Here is a 14,376-nt window from a genome sequence, read left to right as displayed (position 1 = left end):
CAAAGGAATAATTCTGGTGCCAGGAATGTGCATCTTGCTCTTCCCATTTGGGAAAAACCTACTGGAATTTAGCCAGTTATAAGCCTTTGAAAAATCTGGTTACACATTGTCACAGGGCTGACTCACCACCCTGGCACCTCCAGGCGGCAGTCCTGAGAATTAGCTCGCCTGCCTTGCTGGGTGCCTCCCTCTAGGTGGTGTCTTCCAGTGCTCCTCTTGGCCACGGCGTCCCCTTCAAGGCACTGCCCTCCGGCAGTGCCCACTCTGGTCTCTCTGCGTCCCCTTCCGAGAAGGTGTTATTTCCTCCGCATGTACTCCAGGGTCCTCCCTGTATCCCCTTTGCTTCAGTGACCCACTGCCAGTCCTCATCTAACTCCTGCCTCATGGGCCAACTGCAGTCTGTAATGGCTACTCATCACTGGCAAAGAGGGATGTGGACCTGGTGCCTCACCAGGAAGCCTCCTGCTTCCCCAGCAGTCAGGTCCCTGCTACTCTCTGTCCCGCACCACAGTCAGTTCTCCCACTGTTCCAGGAGTCCTTCATTATATAGCCCACAGCTGGGCCCTAATTAGCGAGACCTGCCTCAGCTGGGGCTTTACTCTCAGCCCTTGCTCAGGGCTGAGGCTTGCCCTTAAAGGGCCAGTGCAGGGCAAGTGCCCTGCCACACACATGCTCAGTAGAGACTTCAGTTTGCAGTTAAATGTTCTTATGAGTCCTGTCCACACTGTAAATGTGCCAGCCAATGCTGTCAGCCAGTGAGCAGAACTTTCCCTGTAATTACTGTTCCCAACTTCTGCATGCTGCTGTGGTGCCAGGTATCAGAACTGAGAACTTGGAGACTCTCTCCTATCCTTTCCATGCTGACATCATCAGCAAGGATGAGGAAGTCATCTGACTTGAACAAAGGGCACAACAGCTAGACTGGGAGTGGGAAAGAATAGATTGGGACAATAAGGTATGGAGACTAGAAACTTGGTGGGAGGAGAAGTCAGGTGTGAGGAAGAAACAGGACTGAAAGACAGGTTGGAGGGGATGGGGCATAAGGGCCAGTGCCCACTAGAGCACACACCTCCAGCACCTGAGATTCTTGAGTATCCGCATTCCCTGCTGTCAGAAGATAAATGCCTAAGAAATTATACACACAACCACATTAAGAGACATATTGAGGTTGCAGAGTCAGTCATTCAGAACTTAAGAAATACCAGAACTAAGGTTGCCTGTGCACCATGCTAGACTTCAGTTGCACGGTCACATAGGAGCCCTACCTCATTCAGTGCATCAGAAAAATGGTGCACTGGGAATGAATCATAGCTGCTAATGTATAAGGCTGTTACTTCTAGCACCTCGCCTCAATTGTTACAGAAGTTGAAAAGTGCATAAGGAATGAGTCAGGGGACTGCAAGATCAGAAAGGAAAATCTCTGATGGTTACATATACACACAGTTGGGGCATGTCTACACAGCAGGATTTAACTCAAAATAAGCTACCAAATTGAGCTATATCAGTTGTGTAGCTTATTTCGAAGTAGCTTATTTCAAGTTTTTGATGCTGTCTACACAGCAGTTATTTCAAAATAGAGCACTCTTCCTCTGACTTCCCTTACTCATATAAGGAGGGTTACAGGAATAGGAGTAAGAAGCCCTCCAACTTGACAGTATTTTGACATTATTTTGAAATAATGCTAATTATTTCAAAATAATGTTGCTGTGTAGACATAGCCTTGAATGCTGCAAAGGAGAACTGGATTCTGTTGCTGTCTTTGCCAGAGTTAAACCCAACTCTTTACAGATGGCCATTTTCCCAGTATGAGACTCTGGGGCCTAATTTGCAGAGATTTTGAGTACTTACAGCTGCAACTGAAGTCAGTGGGAACCCTGAAGTTTTGAACCCAGTGCTAAATATTCTGTCACTCAAAATTAGTAACCTTAATCTGTAAGGCTCAGTTTATCATTTGTAAAATAAAGATACTAATGCGACCTTACCACATGGAGCTGTTGTGAAACTAAATTAATGGATGTGAAGCATTCAGATAATTTGGTGATATTCAGCATAGATTTCGTCATGGGGTTTTCTGATAATTTTGTTTCCAACACAGAGTTTGAATGGTGTGCAGTAAATAAGATATGGAGACCCCACATTGAACTGTGAGGATAAGATGAAAATTTAATAACTATTTATTTTCTGGGAACCATACATCACATGCTTGTGATGCAGGATCCTGTAGAAAAAATATACTGTGATGATGTAATTAAAGAGTTTATTGCAATAATACACCCAACAGGACTGAATTAAGTTTAAATGGGAAACTCTAGGTCTAGCATTTCCTGCTTTTGAGTGCTTGACTTTACAGCCTTAAATAGACTTTTAACATATTTTATGTAATTTCTTTATTATTTAAACCTGAAGTTTGTTTCAAAGTCTGTTAACTTTGTTGATGTAGCATCTGGAGAAGGCTGATCATTTTGCATGCATTGACATACAATGTGGATACTCATTGTAATAAGTTTGTTCTCTAAAAATGTTTCTTTTAACACTGAAATTATTTGTTCTTACAGGAGGTGATCCAAAGCCCACAAGTGCAGGAGACACGGAAGGTAAATGCATGGATTGTCATATATCTATTGCATCTGTAAGTCATCTTAAACATCTTTAAAAAGTTATCTGACATTAGGCATTCCGTTTATTTTTGGCAGGTTTAGTATTTTATAAAATCTAGCATTTTTATTTGCAGACAGTTCTGTTCCTGCCATCTTTTTCAAATGTGTCACATCTGATCAGTCAAAACCTGTGAGGGTATGTCTACACTGCAGCACTAATTCGAACTAACTTAATTCGAATTAGTTAATTCGAACTAAGCTAATTCAAACTAGTGCATCTAGACCTAAAAACTACAGGCAGTCCCCGGGTTACGTACAAGATAGGGACTGTAGGTTTGTTCTTAAGTTGAATTTGTATGTAAGTCGGAACTGGTACATATTGTAGGGGAAACTCTAGCCAAACATTTCTCCAGAGCTCAGTTTTATTCTCCCACACCTCACTTCCCTCAGTCCTTTATTCTCAAGCTGAGGTGTCTGCTGAGAAAAGCCGCTCCGCGTCTCCCTGGTCTGCTGGGGGGCGCGCTAGCTTCGCGTCTCCGTGGTCTGCTGGGGGAAAGCAGCTAGTGCGGGGCTGCCTCATCCCGTTTGTAAGTAGGGATCCGATGTAAGTCGGATCCATGTAACCCGGGGACTGCCTGTAGTTCAAATTAGCATTTTGCTAATTCGAACTAGCATGTCCACATTGAATGGACCCTGAACCGAAGTTAAGGCTGGCTGGAAGCAGTGCCGGCAGGGCATCAGGTTAGGACTTAGAGTGTGGAGATGCTGTCTCAGGCTAGCCAAGAGCTGTGCTTAAAGGGACCCGACCCCCACCCCGGACAGACAGTTCTCAGGGTTCCCCGCTTGCTTGTCTACCTCGATGAGGGACAGCAAAGCAGTCCTGACTTGGAGTGCCCCGAGTGCCCACACTCAGCACATCACAGCACTCGGCCATTAGCCCGTCTGCACTTGCCGCAGGCTGCTATCCGGGGGGGATCAATCGGGGGGCTGCAGAAGAGCTTCCACCCCGAGGAGCCCGTAGAGCCACCCCAGTCCTCCCCATCGGGGGCTCATACCCCATTCCTCCCTCACCTCCTTCCACTTACCCCTCCCTAGTCCCCCTTCCTGATGTAAAAAATAAAGGACACGTGTGTTCAAAAATAGAAACTCTCTTTATTTAACAAAACTGGGAGGGAGGGATTAACCTCTGGGGAGACTGGGAAAAGGAGGTGGGAGAGGGGAAGAGAGAGGATGGGAGAGGGGAGGGGGAAACCTGGGAGGAAGGAGCTGGAAGGGGGAAGCCAGGGGAAGAAGGAGGAGAGGAAGTATAAAACTGTGGTATGCCATATCTTCAGTACTGTGTACGGATGTGGTCTCCTCACCTCAAAAGAGATGTTTTGGCCTTGGAAAGGGTTCAGAAAAGGGCAACTAAAATGATTAGGGGTTTGGAACAGGTCCCATATGAAGAGAGGCTAAAAAGACTGGGACTTTTCAGCTTAGAAAAGAGGAGACTGAGGGGGAATATGATAGAGGTCTATAAAATCATGAGTGGTGTGGAGAGGGTGCATAAAGAAAAGTTCTTCATTAGTTTCCATAATAGAAGGACTAGAGGACACCAAATGAAATGAATGGGTATCAGGCTTCAAACTAATAAAAGAAAGTTCTTCTTCACAAAGCAAATAGTCAACCTGTGGAACTCCTTGCCACAGGAGGCTGTGAAGGCTAGAACTATAACAGAGTTTAAAGAGAAGTTAGATACATTCATGGAGGTTGGGTCCATGGAGTGGTATTAGCCAGGGAGTAGGAACGGTGTCCCTGGCCTCTGTTTGTGGAAGTCTGGAGATGGATGGCACGAGACAAATGGCTTGGTCATTGTTCTTCGGTCCATACCCTCCAGGGTACCTAGTGTTGGTCGCTGTCGGAAGATAGGCTACTGGGCTTGATGGACCTTTGGTCTGACCCAGTACAGCCATTCTTATGTTCTTATGTTCTAAGCTCAGGGCTCAGAGTCGGGGGTCTCACTGGACCACCTTGATTTTCATGCAAACCTGCTCCTGGGTTTGCATGTGACTTTTGGTGGCCAGGCTGGTAGCTATCCTGCCCTAGACAGCCACTTTCCTGTGCCTAGTGTGGAGGTTGTGGATGAGGTCCACGATCTCCGGACTAGACCAGGCAGATGCCCGCCTCTTGCGGCCCCGGGCAGGCTCCTTGGAGCCGTCAGCCTGGTCCCGGGAAGAGGTGGAGGGCTGGGTGGCAGCGGGTGACTGGCTCGTGACGTGCCAGGTGCAGGGTCTGCTGACTGGGTGCTGGCAGGCTTGCACCTGGCACAGGCACCGTGGCCAGCCCATGCCCCTTTAAGGGCTCTGGGGCTGGGAGGGGGGCAGATGAGTTTCCCTGGTTGTGCCCAGAGTGGCCACCAGGGCAAGCTGGGAAGGGCTAGCCTCCCACTAGTTCAAATTAAGTGCCTACACAGCTCTTAATTCGAATTAGGCGTTAGTCCTCGTAGAATGAGTTTTACCTAGTTTGAATTAAGCGCTCCTCTAGGTCGAATTAAGTTCGAACTAGCGGTTTGCCTGTGTAGCGCCTATGAAAGTTAATTCGAACTAACGTCTGTTAGTTCGAATTAACTTTGTAGTGTAGACATACCCTGTTCATAGAAGCGGAAATATGAACCTTGCACACAGCATTTCAGAAGGTTTAGAGCCAGACTTCATAGTGCCCACTCTTTTTTTGCATGAATGTACTTCATACCATGCCAATCTACCATAATGGAATGCACTCATGTTGCTTAATAGTATGTGCTACTGCAAAATCAACTATTCTATGCTTGGCTCTTCAAAATCCATGAAAAGAAAGCAGAATCAATATGTATTTCAAATATTCATGTTCTTTGGAGGTACGAAGTTTGTATTATCTTACGAGAGAGAATCCAAGTCTTTCCTCATTCATATTTAGAAAAAATGTCTTGCTTATAGCTTCTCAAGGACTGATACCTGGAGTGATAAGTGCTGTGCTTGTAACCGTTGTTGGAGCAGTATCTAGCTTCATTGCTTACCAAAAGAAGAAACTCTGTTTCAAAGCAAGCGGTAAGATTTTAACTAGTTTTTCTCATTTCTTATCTATTGTAGCTCTTAGATTACATGTAATTTAATTATGTATAAAATATCAAGATATTAAAGACTACTTCCCCCTTCCCTGCTTCTTCTATCAGATAGAGGCAGTGAAGGGGAGATACTTCAAAGCGGAAGTGCTGAATGGAGCCCCGAGTCAGCTGGGACTCCCCAGCTGATCCTGGGGTCTGCGTGGCATTTCAATGCGGAAATGCTGCACTGAGCCCCAGGTTCCACGGAAAAGCTGCACAGAGCCTGGGATCAGCTGGGGAATCCCTAGCTGATCTCGGTTCCGAGCGGCATTTCAAAGCAGCAGCACCGCATGGAGCCCGGGGTCAGCGGGGTACTCTGACTCTCCCTCTGATCCAAGGCTCCATGAAGGCGCTTCCGCTTTGAAATGCACAAGAGCTCCCACTGCAGACCCTTGTACGTTTCAAAGCTGGCATGCCGCATGCAGCCTAGGGCCAGCGGGAAGTACTGCTGACTCCAGGCTCCACAAGGGTGCTTCCGCTGGAACTCTTGTGCATTTCTAAAGAGTAATGCAGAAGTGCCTATTGACTAGTCAAGTAGTCGTTGGAAATTCCATCGACTACTTGACTAATAAATTAATCGATATTTAACACCCTTAATATCAACCAATCTTAATGGCCCAATGCACCAGAACTCTTAATGAAAGAATAATGTATTTATGTAAGGTTCAAAAGTAAGCTGTTTGAGAGATATTTTGGCAAAAAAAAGTGAAGAGAAGGGCTTCTTTCTTTTAAGGGCTATAGGAGGGTAAAATTTGTTTTTGAAATCCCATAGTTCAGAAAAAGGTGGATTGATGACTCAAATGTTTCTAAGAATTTCCTATTTGCTAAAGAGCAAGCATGAGAGAGTTTAAGCAAAACTTTTTGTGGGGAAAAATATGTAAAAAAACTAGAGGAACTTGGGAGCAGGGGGTAGAATGTTTACAGTAGAAACTGCCTTGCAGTTTTAACAATAGAATCATTTTCATGGTTCTCTAATGTCACTAAGGGGTCTAGGCTAACCCAAATTTTGGGAATTTTGAAGACTAATCACACAGCTGTTTCCCACACATTAGGTTTCTAATAACAGCATAGGAGAGTTCATTACTTTGGAGATGTTTTCCCATTATTGGTTTCTATCCCTCTCTCCCCTCACTCTGTCTTCCGTAAACCAAGAATATGAAGACCAGGACGCTATGGCTACGCTGCCATTTTTTTGCAGAAGAGGATATGCAAATCATGCTCGCTTTCGCATATCTTTTTCCGATTCTTTTTACGGAAGAGGTTTTTCCAATAAAAAGCCCCGTGTAGAAGGGGCCATTTGTTGGGAAAAAAAACCCTCTTTCGAAAGGCCCCTTATTCCTCAAAAAGCGAGATTTACAGGGTCTTGCAAACAAGGGTTTTTTTTTTTTTCAGACAAATGGCCCCGTCTACATGAGGCTTTTTTATCAGAAAAACCTCTTCTGCAAAAAGAATTGGAAGAAGATATGCAATTACGAGTGCAATTTGCATATCCTCTTCTGCAAAAAAAGGCAGTATAGCTGTAGCCTATGTGAAAAGTCACACAGCATATAACTTTCCTCCAAATAACTTGCAAGGGCAAAAACATGGTTTCTGGGTGCAGCTTGATGCTTCATTTGGTCTTGGTTGTTTGTTGGTTTTTTTCTTTTAGTTGCCTAGAATATTGTAGGAGTTCTGAATTCTGCACCCTGAGTTTTCAGTGACCACCTGCTGGAAAAGCCTCTCCAGAGCAGGATCACTTTGTCACCTAGTCAAAAGGCTATACCCATCCAGCAGTGGTTTTGCAGGCGTTATCATTTAAGTCCGTGGTCACCAACAGGTCGATCGCGATCGACTGGTCAATCGCGAGGCCTCGACCAGTCGATTGCGAGGCATCCTGTCCACCCCGCCCCCATTTCCCTCCCACCCCCGAGAAGCCTCACTACCTACCTCAAGTGAAAATGGAGGTAGTGTTGGTTTCCCGGGAATGGACAGAAGTCCCGCAGCTTAGTCTGCGCTAGCTGCTCTGCCGGGTGTACTGTGGGAGGGAGCATCAGCTCCCTGCATCGCACAGAAGGGGTGAGTCAGCCCCAGGGGAGGCGCGCGCGGGGTTGGCTTCCCTGCGCCGGGGGGAGGGGGTCTGCCCCAGAGCAGGCGTGCGTGGGGCTTCCCTGCGCTGGGGGTAGGGGGTCAGCCCCAGGGCAGGCACGCGCTGGTTTCCCTCTGGGGGCGGGGGGAGAATCCTGGGAGGAGGGAGATACAGGGAATCTACAGAACTCTGTCCCTATTCCCGTCCCCACTCCCTGAACTCTGTCCTCACTGGCACCCTGTCCCCAGCTGCAGAACCCTGTCCTGTGCCCTCCCAGCACCTTGTTCCCTCTTCCCTGCCCCCAGCCGCAGAACTTTGTCCCCACAAAATGTATAATTATAAATGCTTCATTTTAGATTTAAATAGCATGAATAAAAAACAGACCATTTATTTCATAACTATAAACACGTGATTTTAATTTTATATATCACATAATTTAAAAATAAACTGTTTATCAGAGTGTGTAAGTAAGGGCTGGGGATAGCAAGTGATGGACAAGAGGAGAATAGAGAGGGCGGGGCTTCAAGAAAGGGGCGGGGCGGTAGATCTTCACCTGTTCTGAGATTTAAAAAGTGATCTTGGGTGTAAAAAGGTTGGAGACCACTGATTTAAGTTGCTTTACTACAGAGCATCCCCAGCCTCCCTCATGTTTGCTCTTGTATCTGACATTACTGGTCTTAGGGCAGGAGTTCTCAAACTTCATGGCACTTTGACTCCATTCCGATAGCAAAAATTACTGCATAACCACAGGAGAAGGGACTGAAGCCAGAGCCCATTTGAGCCCCACTAACCTGGGCAGGGAGGCCAGACCCTGGGGTTTCAAACCCAGGCGGTCAGGCTTGGGCCCCAGTCCCAGCAACTCTAACACCAGCCCTGGCAACCCTTTTAAAAAGGAGTCACAACCCACTTTGGGGTCCAAAACCATAGTGATTGTCAAACTGTCTTAGGGAAATGCAGGTAATACAAATGCCTGATGTCTTACAGTGTTTGTATTTGTGTCCTAGGAAATGAAGAGACTGTTAATATGGAAAGTCAACAAGGAGCACATGCAGAGCCACCTGGTAAGAAAAGGATCTGGAGGGAAGAGCTGAATTTTTGACAGGAATCTTTGAGGTCTTGCATCACAGAAATTAGCATCCTAGAGAGGCTTATTACTTACACTATAAATTCTTGTAACCAACTTTTTATAACTGCAAGAGATACTAATACTGGACTGAAATAAACTGAGTTTCATTTATATTAGATGATAAAAATGAAGAAAATGCAAATTAATAGCATTTTTCTTTTCTTTCTTTTTTTGATTTATGGTGGTTGGATGAAACACCTGAAATATTAACATGTGTAAGGCAGTAGTGGACATATAAATGGGTATCATAATCAGAAATGTGAAGCTAAAGAATACAAAACTGCTACTTTAAATCATTTAGCTGAGAAACAATATGGAATGATACTGGTGTGTTCAGTGGAATGTGTTAGGGGTCTGACTGGAGCCAGAGCTGTGCTGTCCAGCACTAGTCCAATAAAGCTTTGCAAGAGTTGTCATTAATAAAAGGTTAATGGTATTTGAACAAAGATACCGTTGCATACAAGCAAGCTGAAGGCAGGGGAAATTGAACTAACAAGCATTTTTTGTGCATTACAAAAAATCTTTTTTATATAAAAGACAAGCATAAAACAACATACTTTATTTTTGTCTGATCATGACTGCTAGGAGAGGGGTTTTTTAAATGCATAGTGCAATGCAAATATGGCTATTTAAAATGATTGGCTAGGAAAATTGATGAGATATTGCTAGAGTAGGAAACTTGGCTCCAGAAAGCCCTAGCTAAATTTGGATTGGGGAATTACATAAACTTGAGAGAAGAGCAGATTTAAAATATCTCTTCTTATTAATTAAATTGCAGTTTAACACTGTATCATGTCTGAGTTTTCTATAACTGCACATTGCATAGATAAGGCTAAACTTCCCATGAACCATCAACACTGTTGTAGACACAATTCGTGACTTCAAAAGTATCCCTATTTTTTTCCACAGTGAATTGCAGGGGCAGTTCGTAGAACAGGGATGGGCAATAATTAAAGGGGGGCCACTTCACAAATTTCGGAAGAGGCCCTGGGCCGCCCCTGAAGAGATGGGTCCTTGGGCCAAAGGAGTGGGGCCAGGAGACTTCTCTTGCTCCCCCACTCACAGACCCTAATTAGCCTGGGCATGGAGGAGTGCATGAAGTCTTTGTCCCCTGACCCCTGCCACTTAGAGAGAATTGCCAACTGTTTTAAAGCAATCAGGGACTGGGAAAGCATGTGAAGTTTTTTACAACAGCTGGTAGTTCCCTCTGGTGCTGCGCACCCCTGGCGGGGAGGAGACTTCACGTACTTCCCCGTCCCCAGGTCTGGATTGGATTAGAGGCAGGGAGCAGCAGGATGGCCGTGGGCTGGATCAACTTGCTTGGCAAGCCAGATGAGGCCCGTGGAGGCTGTCTTGCCCACCCCTGTTGTAGAAGCTGTATTTCTGAATACCTGACTGCAGATATAAATTTAGGTAGTCATATATGTCACTAAGATTTATCTCATCAGGTTACTCGTGGATGTAAAAACATGAAGCCATCCCTTTTTTTGCAAGCAAAATTCTGGTACAAATTGGGCTTCAGCTCATCCCCCAATATCAAATGCCCATTTATTTACTGAGATTAGAGTGTTCACATTTTTAAAAGAATCACTGTTCTACATGCTGAATTCTCATATATTGATAGAGAATTTACTAAGCTTGATTTTTTTGTTTGTTTGTGTGTATATTTTCCAGTTCAGCAAACACTTCTGCAGAAATAATACAGGGAAAACTCAAGGTGAAGAAAAGATCAGCAACTGGATAGAAAACCTGAATATCTGCCTGAAAAAAAAATCAACAGTGTAAACAGCGGGACTTGAGTTTCAAAATTGCATGGGGGGAGGGGATGTAGTTCTGTTGAAATAGTCTTGGAAAGGGAGGGAGGGATGTTTTCAAATACCTGAGCATTTTTTGAGGTTAGTCCTGAGTGAAGCATAGTGTCGCCCACTGACAATTGGCCTTAAACTTGTGCCTTTTAATTCTCAATTCTGCTGTTATGGCAAAAGCCATCGCTGGTGTGTATCTGAACTGACTATTATTATGACTAGCCCCTTTTTCTTACCCTTTTCAAAAATAAATCAGTAAATCTGCTGAAGTACCAGTACCTTGAAACCGCTCTAACACTGCAGCATTGTGTCACCACCCACATAGGGGACCCTTTACTCTCACTCTGGGTTTATAGATGGGTTAGCAGGGCACATGCTAGTGCTCTTAAAAATAATAGTGTAAGTGGTGATTTGAAGTTGCAGCTCAGGCTACCATTTGGGCCCTGAAGTCTAAAAGAGGTGCAGAGGTTCCAAAACCAGAGCTCTTGCCCAAGTTAGGATGTGTATACAGCTATTTTTAGTATGATAGTAGTGTAAATCACACACCTTCTGGGTGTTGTGCGCTGTCCCATGTAATGGCATGTAGACGACTTATACAGAGGAAGAATGAGTCTGCTCTACAGCCTTAGCTGAGAGCTAGTTAGCTTTTAGCTCCAGCTGTAAAGGCTTATGTCCTAAGCTCCAGAGGTCCCAAATTCAGTTCCACCTGTCAGCGCTACAGAAGCTCAAGTCTCAGCAGCCTAAATCTGTTGACATGGGTCGGGAGGCTTGCTACTTGTGTGCTGTGAATGCATACCCTAAATTAGGAAATCATACCAATGAAGACATCTTCCTTATAGTTCACTTGAAAGTGAAGTTTCAAAACAAATCTACTAAATGTTACATTTTGTGGGTACCTGAATGCAAACAGGTGTAAAGGTTCAAAAAGCAGCCATGGCATCTGAAATATTTGACCAAATTAGTGTGTATGTGTATCTTTCTGTGTGAATGTATTTGACAGTAGAGTTGTCTGTGAAACTGTCTGAGTCTGCTACCAGAAGGAGGTACTTTTATCTCTTTTCCCTAAGGAAAAAAGTGTTTCCTTTTGTTTGTTTGCTTTTCTTTATTATGTCTGTCTGGTACAGATCCAGAAAGCCCCAGTGTGCTTCAGTGCACCCCCAAGTGTCTCAAAGTTGCTTTTCTTACTGATCAACTAATATAGAGTTGATCAAGAAAGGAAAAAAGCCTGACATGAAATCAGAACTCTACTTGGCTGATTTTCATTTGGCTGGGTTTGCCTTTCTAGTGTTCGTGAATATTTGGGCACCTTCCAGGAATAAATTTGTATGACATTTAGGACTAATAGACATTTCCATGACTACTCACCCAAAAGCTTTAGCAGAAGATCATTATTTTTGTGGTTTTGGTATTAAGAGGCTTGTTATCCAAGTTAGAAAGCAGAAATAATACAACTAAGTTATGTGGTAACTACAACATGGATAATCAAGAGCACGCTAAACAGTTCCTAAAATTTACTCTACACATGATTTGCCAAATACCTGTGAATAACAAATAATTTGAGGACCTCTACTGGTTTCATGAAGGATACACAACAAAAAAGGGCTCAAGCAGCTAATAGCACATAGGGGCTGCTGCCCTTCTGTGAAGCCCCAGTAAAATCAGGGGTGTCCCATAGAAGCACAGCAGTCTGCTGACATGTTGTCAACTGAAGGACAGGGTTTAGATTTGTAATTGCTACTGGTTACAATGAATAGTTTGACCAGCTGTGTCTAGGAGAGGTTGTTGTAATATAACTTCAACTTTTGTGCATTTTTACAAAACACTGTGACACAACTTTCCTTTAGTGCATAAGTGAGAATCCATTCACACAGTAAACAAATGAATCTTTTTATATAAGGTTATAATCTGGACTAGTACAAATTTTTTTCCTGCCAAGATCTGCAAATCTCTGTGCATATAAATATTAATGCGTCTAATGAAAACTCATTTTAAAGAGAACTTGTACATGCTTATTTTAGGAAGTTAATGCAAAATAATTTTAAATGAGCGTTAGTGCTGTGGGGTTTTTTTAATTATGAAAATAATTGCCAAACCACTTTTGCCCCATTACTTTTATTTTGTTCCTAGATGAAAATGTTAAAACATGGCAAGTGCATTATTGATGGAAAAGTTGTTGCATCATAGGTGAGATGCTTTGACTGTAAATGTTTATGAAATGTCTTGTTTACCTTCACCAACAAATGTACTACATATGTGGCTCTGTCAAGTGTGAAGCACACTGAAACATGCCGATAGCTGTTTTGAGGGTTCTTTAAATAAGCTTTCAAGTAATTAAGATTTTGGGTCCTTCATTAGATTTCTCAAACCTTTTAAGAATGTCATTGAAACCTCAGACTATTAACATTGTGCCTTTTTTAATAAACCTGCGTAAAGCTACTTTGTTAAAGTATCTTAAAATTGACTCTCATTTATTTCCTTGAGTCAGAAACAATGGTAACTCTACTGTGTTTTTCGATGTTCTAGAAAAAAATGAAGTTGGAAGGGAGAAGGGAATGGTTTCCAAACTTATGTTAGCTTAGTTTTTGTCATGAGTTTGGGTTAATGTTGAAAACATTTAACCCTATTACAATACATTTGTGTAATGTTAAGTAAACTGGGGTGGGGGCTGCTAGTCTGTTTTTACTGTCTAGTGTGCAGTAGACTGGAAAAAATATTAGCATTTGTTTGTGATAAGTCATCACCAGACTATTATAGTTCAAACAGGAAAGCCCATCTAGTAAAAGAAACACTTTAGGATAACAATAATAACGTATCAGGGTTTTCATTCTGATATTATTCCTAGTGCTTTTGTCCCATTAGTATCCATAAGAGTTCAACAGTATGATAATTTGAAGGGCACAGAAACATTCAGAAAATAGTATCTTTGACCCACGACTATTTATTGATTTTTAGCTTATGTCCACTATATGCTGATTATGCCTAGTTTAAATGTTTCTGAACATCAACTTTTAATGTAGAACTTTCAGATATAACATGGGTCAATGCAACCAGTTAGGGTATGTCTACACTACAGATTTTTATCAGAAAAGCGGATATTTTTCTGACAAAACTTGAGGAACGTCCACGTTGCAATTGCATTCTTCCGCAAGAAAACTGAAAAAAGAGGGGGTTTTCCGGCATTGGTAATCCTCATTCTATGAGGAAGAAGCCTTTTTGTGAAAGAGCTCTTTTGCAAAAAGGCGTGTGTGGATGGGAAAGAGGGAGTTCTTTCAAAAGAAGAGGAAAGAAGAAAAAGCACAGGTGCCCTGGTGGCCATTCCGCCAAAGCAATCACAGCTTACATGTGAGAGAGAGTTCAATCAGTCCCGACGCTCTCTTCTGAAAAAGCAGATCACTTTTTTGATGCACTTTTGCAGAGTGGATACTCCCTTTCAGAAGAGTTTTTTCAGAAGATCTCTTCTGAAAAAAGCTTCCAAAAGAAGCCTGTAGTCTAGATGTAGCCTTAGAACTGAATTACATTTTGTCTTTTAAAATCAGTTTTCATCTTTGCTGTCAAATCCCTTAGGCAGCTGTCTCAGTGCTAACTATATTTTGTATTGCATGGGACACCCATTGCTCAATGAAGAAGAAAAAAATAACAGAAAATGTGGAAATAGCAGAGAG

The 14,376-nt window shown here is 43.2% G+C and overlaps 1 protein-coding gene across 1 annotated transcript in view; it reads left to right on the top strand.

Annotated features, from left to right (window-relative positions):
• The window catches only part of CD99 (CD99 molecule (Xg blood group)), a 49,634-nt gene extending 36,471 nt beyond the window's left edge, over positions 1 to 13,163 (top strand). Inside the window, exons 6-9 of the mRNA XM_006112257.5 lie at positions 2,556 to 2,594; positions 5,552 to 5,662; positions 8,788 to 8,844; positions 10,584 to 13,163. Of these exons, the coding sequence (XP_006112319.1) occupies positions 2,556 to 2,594; positions 5,552 to 5,662; positions 8,788 to 8,844; positions 10,584 to 10,609 (233 nt within the window). The 3' untranslated portion in view covers positions 10,610 to 13,163. The remainder of the gene's footprint in view (positions 1 to 2,555; positions 2,595 to 5,551; positions 5,663 to 8,787; positions 8,845 to 10,583) is intronic.
• Positions 13,164 to 14,376: the final 1,213 nt, after the last annotated feature.

Source organism: Pelodiscus sinensis, chromosome 1 (assembly GCF_052426305.1).
Source record: "Pelodiscus sinensis isolate ZL-2025 chromosome 1, ASM5242630v1, whole genome shotgun sequence".
Classification (NCBI taxonomy): Eukaryota; Metazoa; Chordata; order Testudines; family Trionychidae; genus Pelodiscus; species Pelodiscus sinensis.
This window is presented reverse-complemented; position numbering and strand designations above follow the sequence as displayed.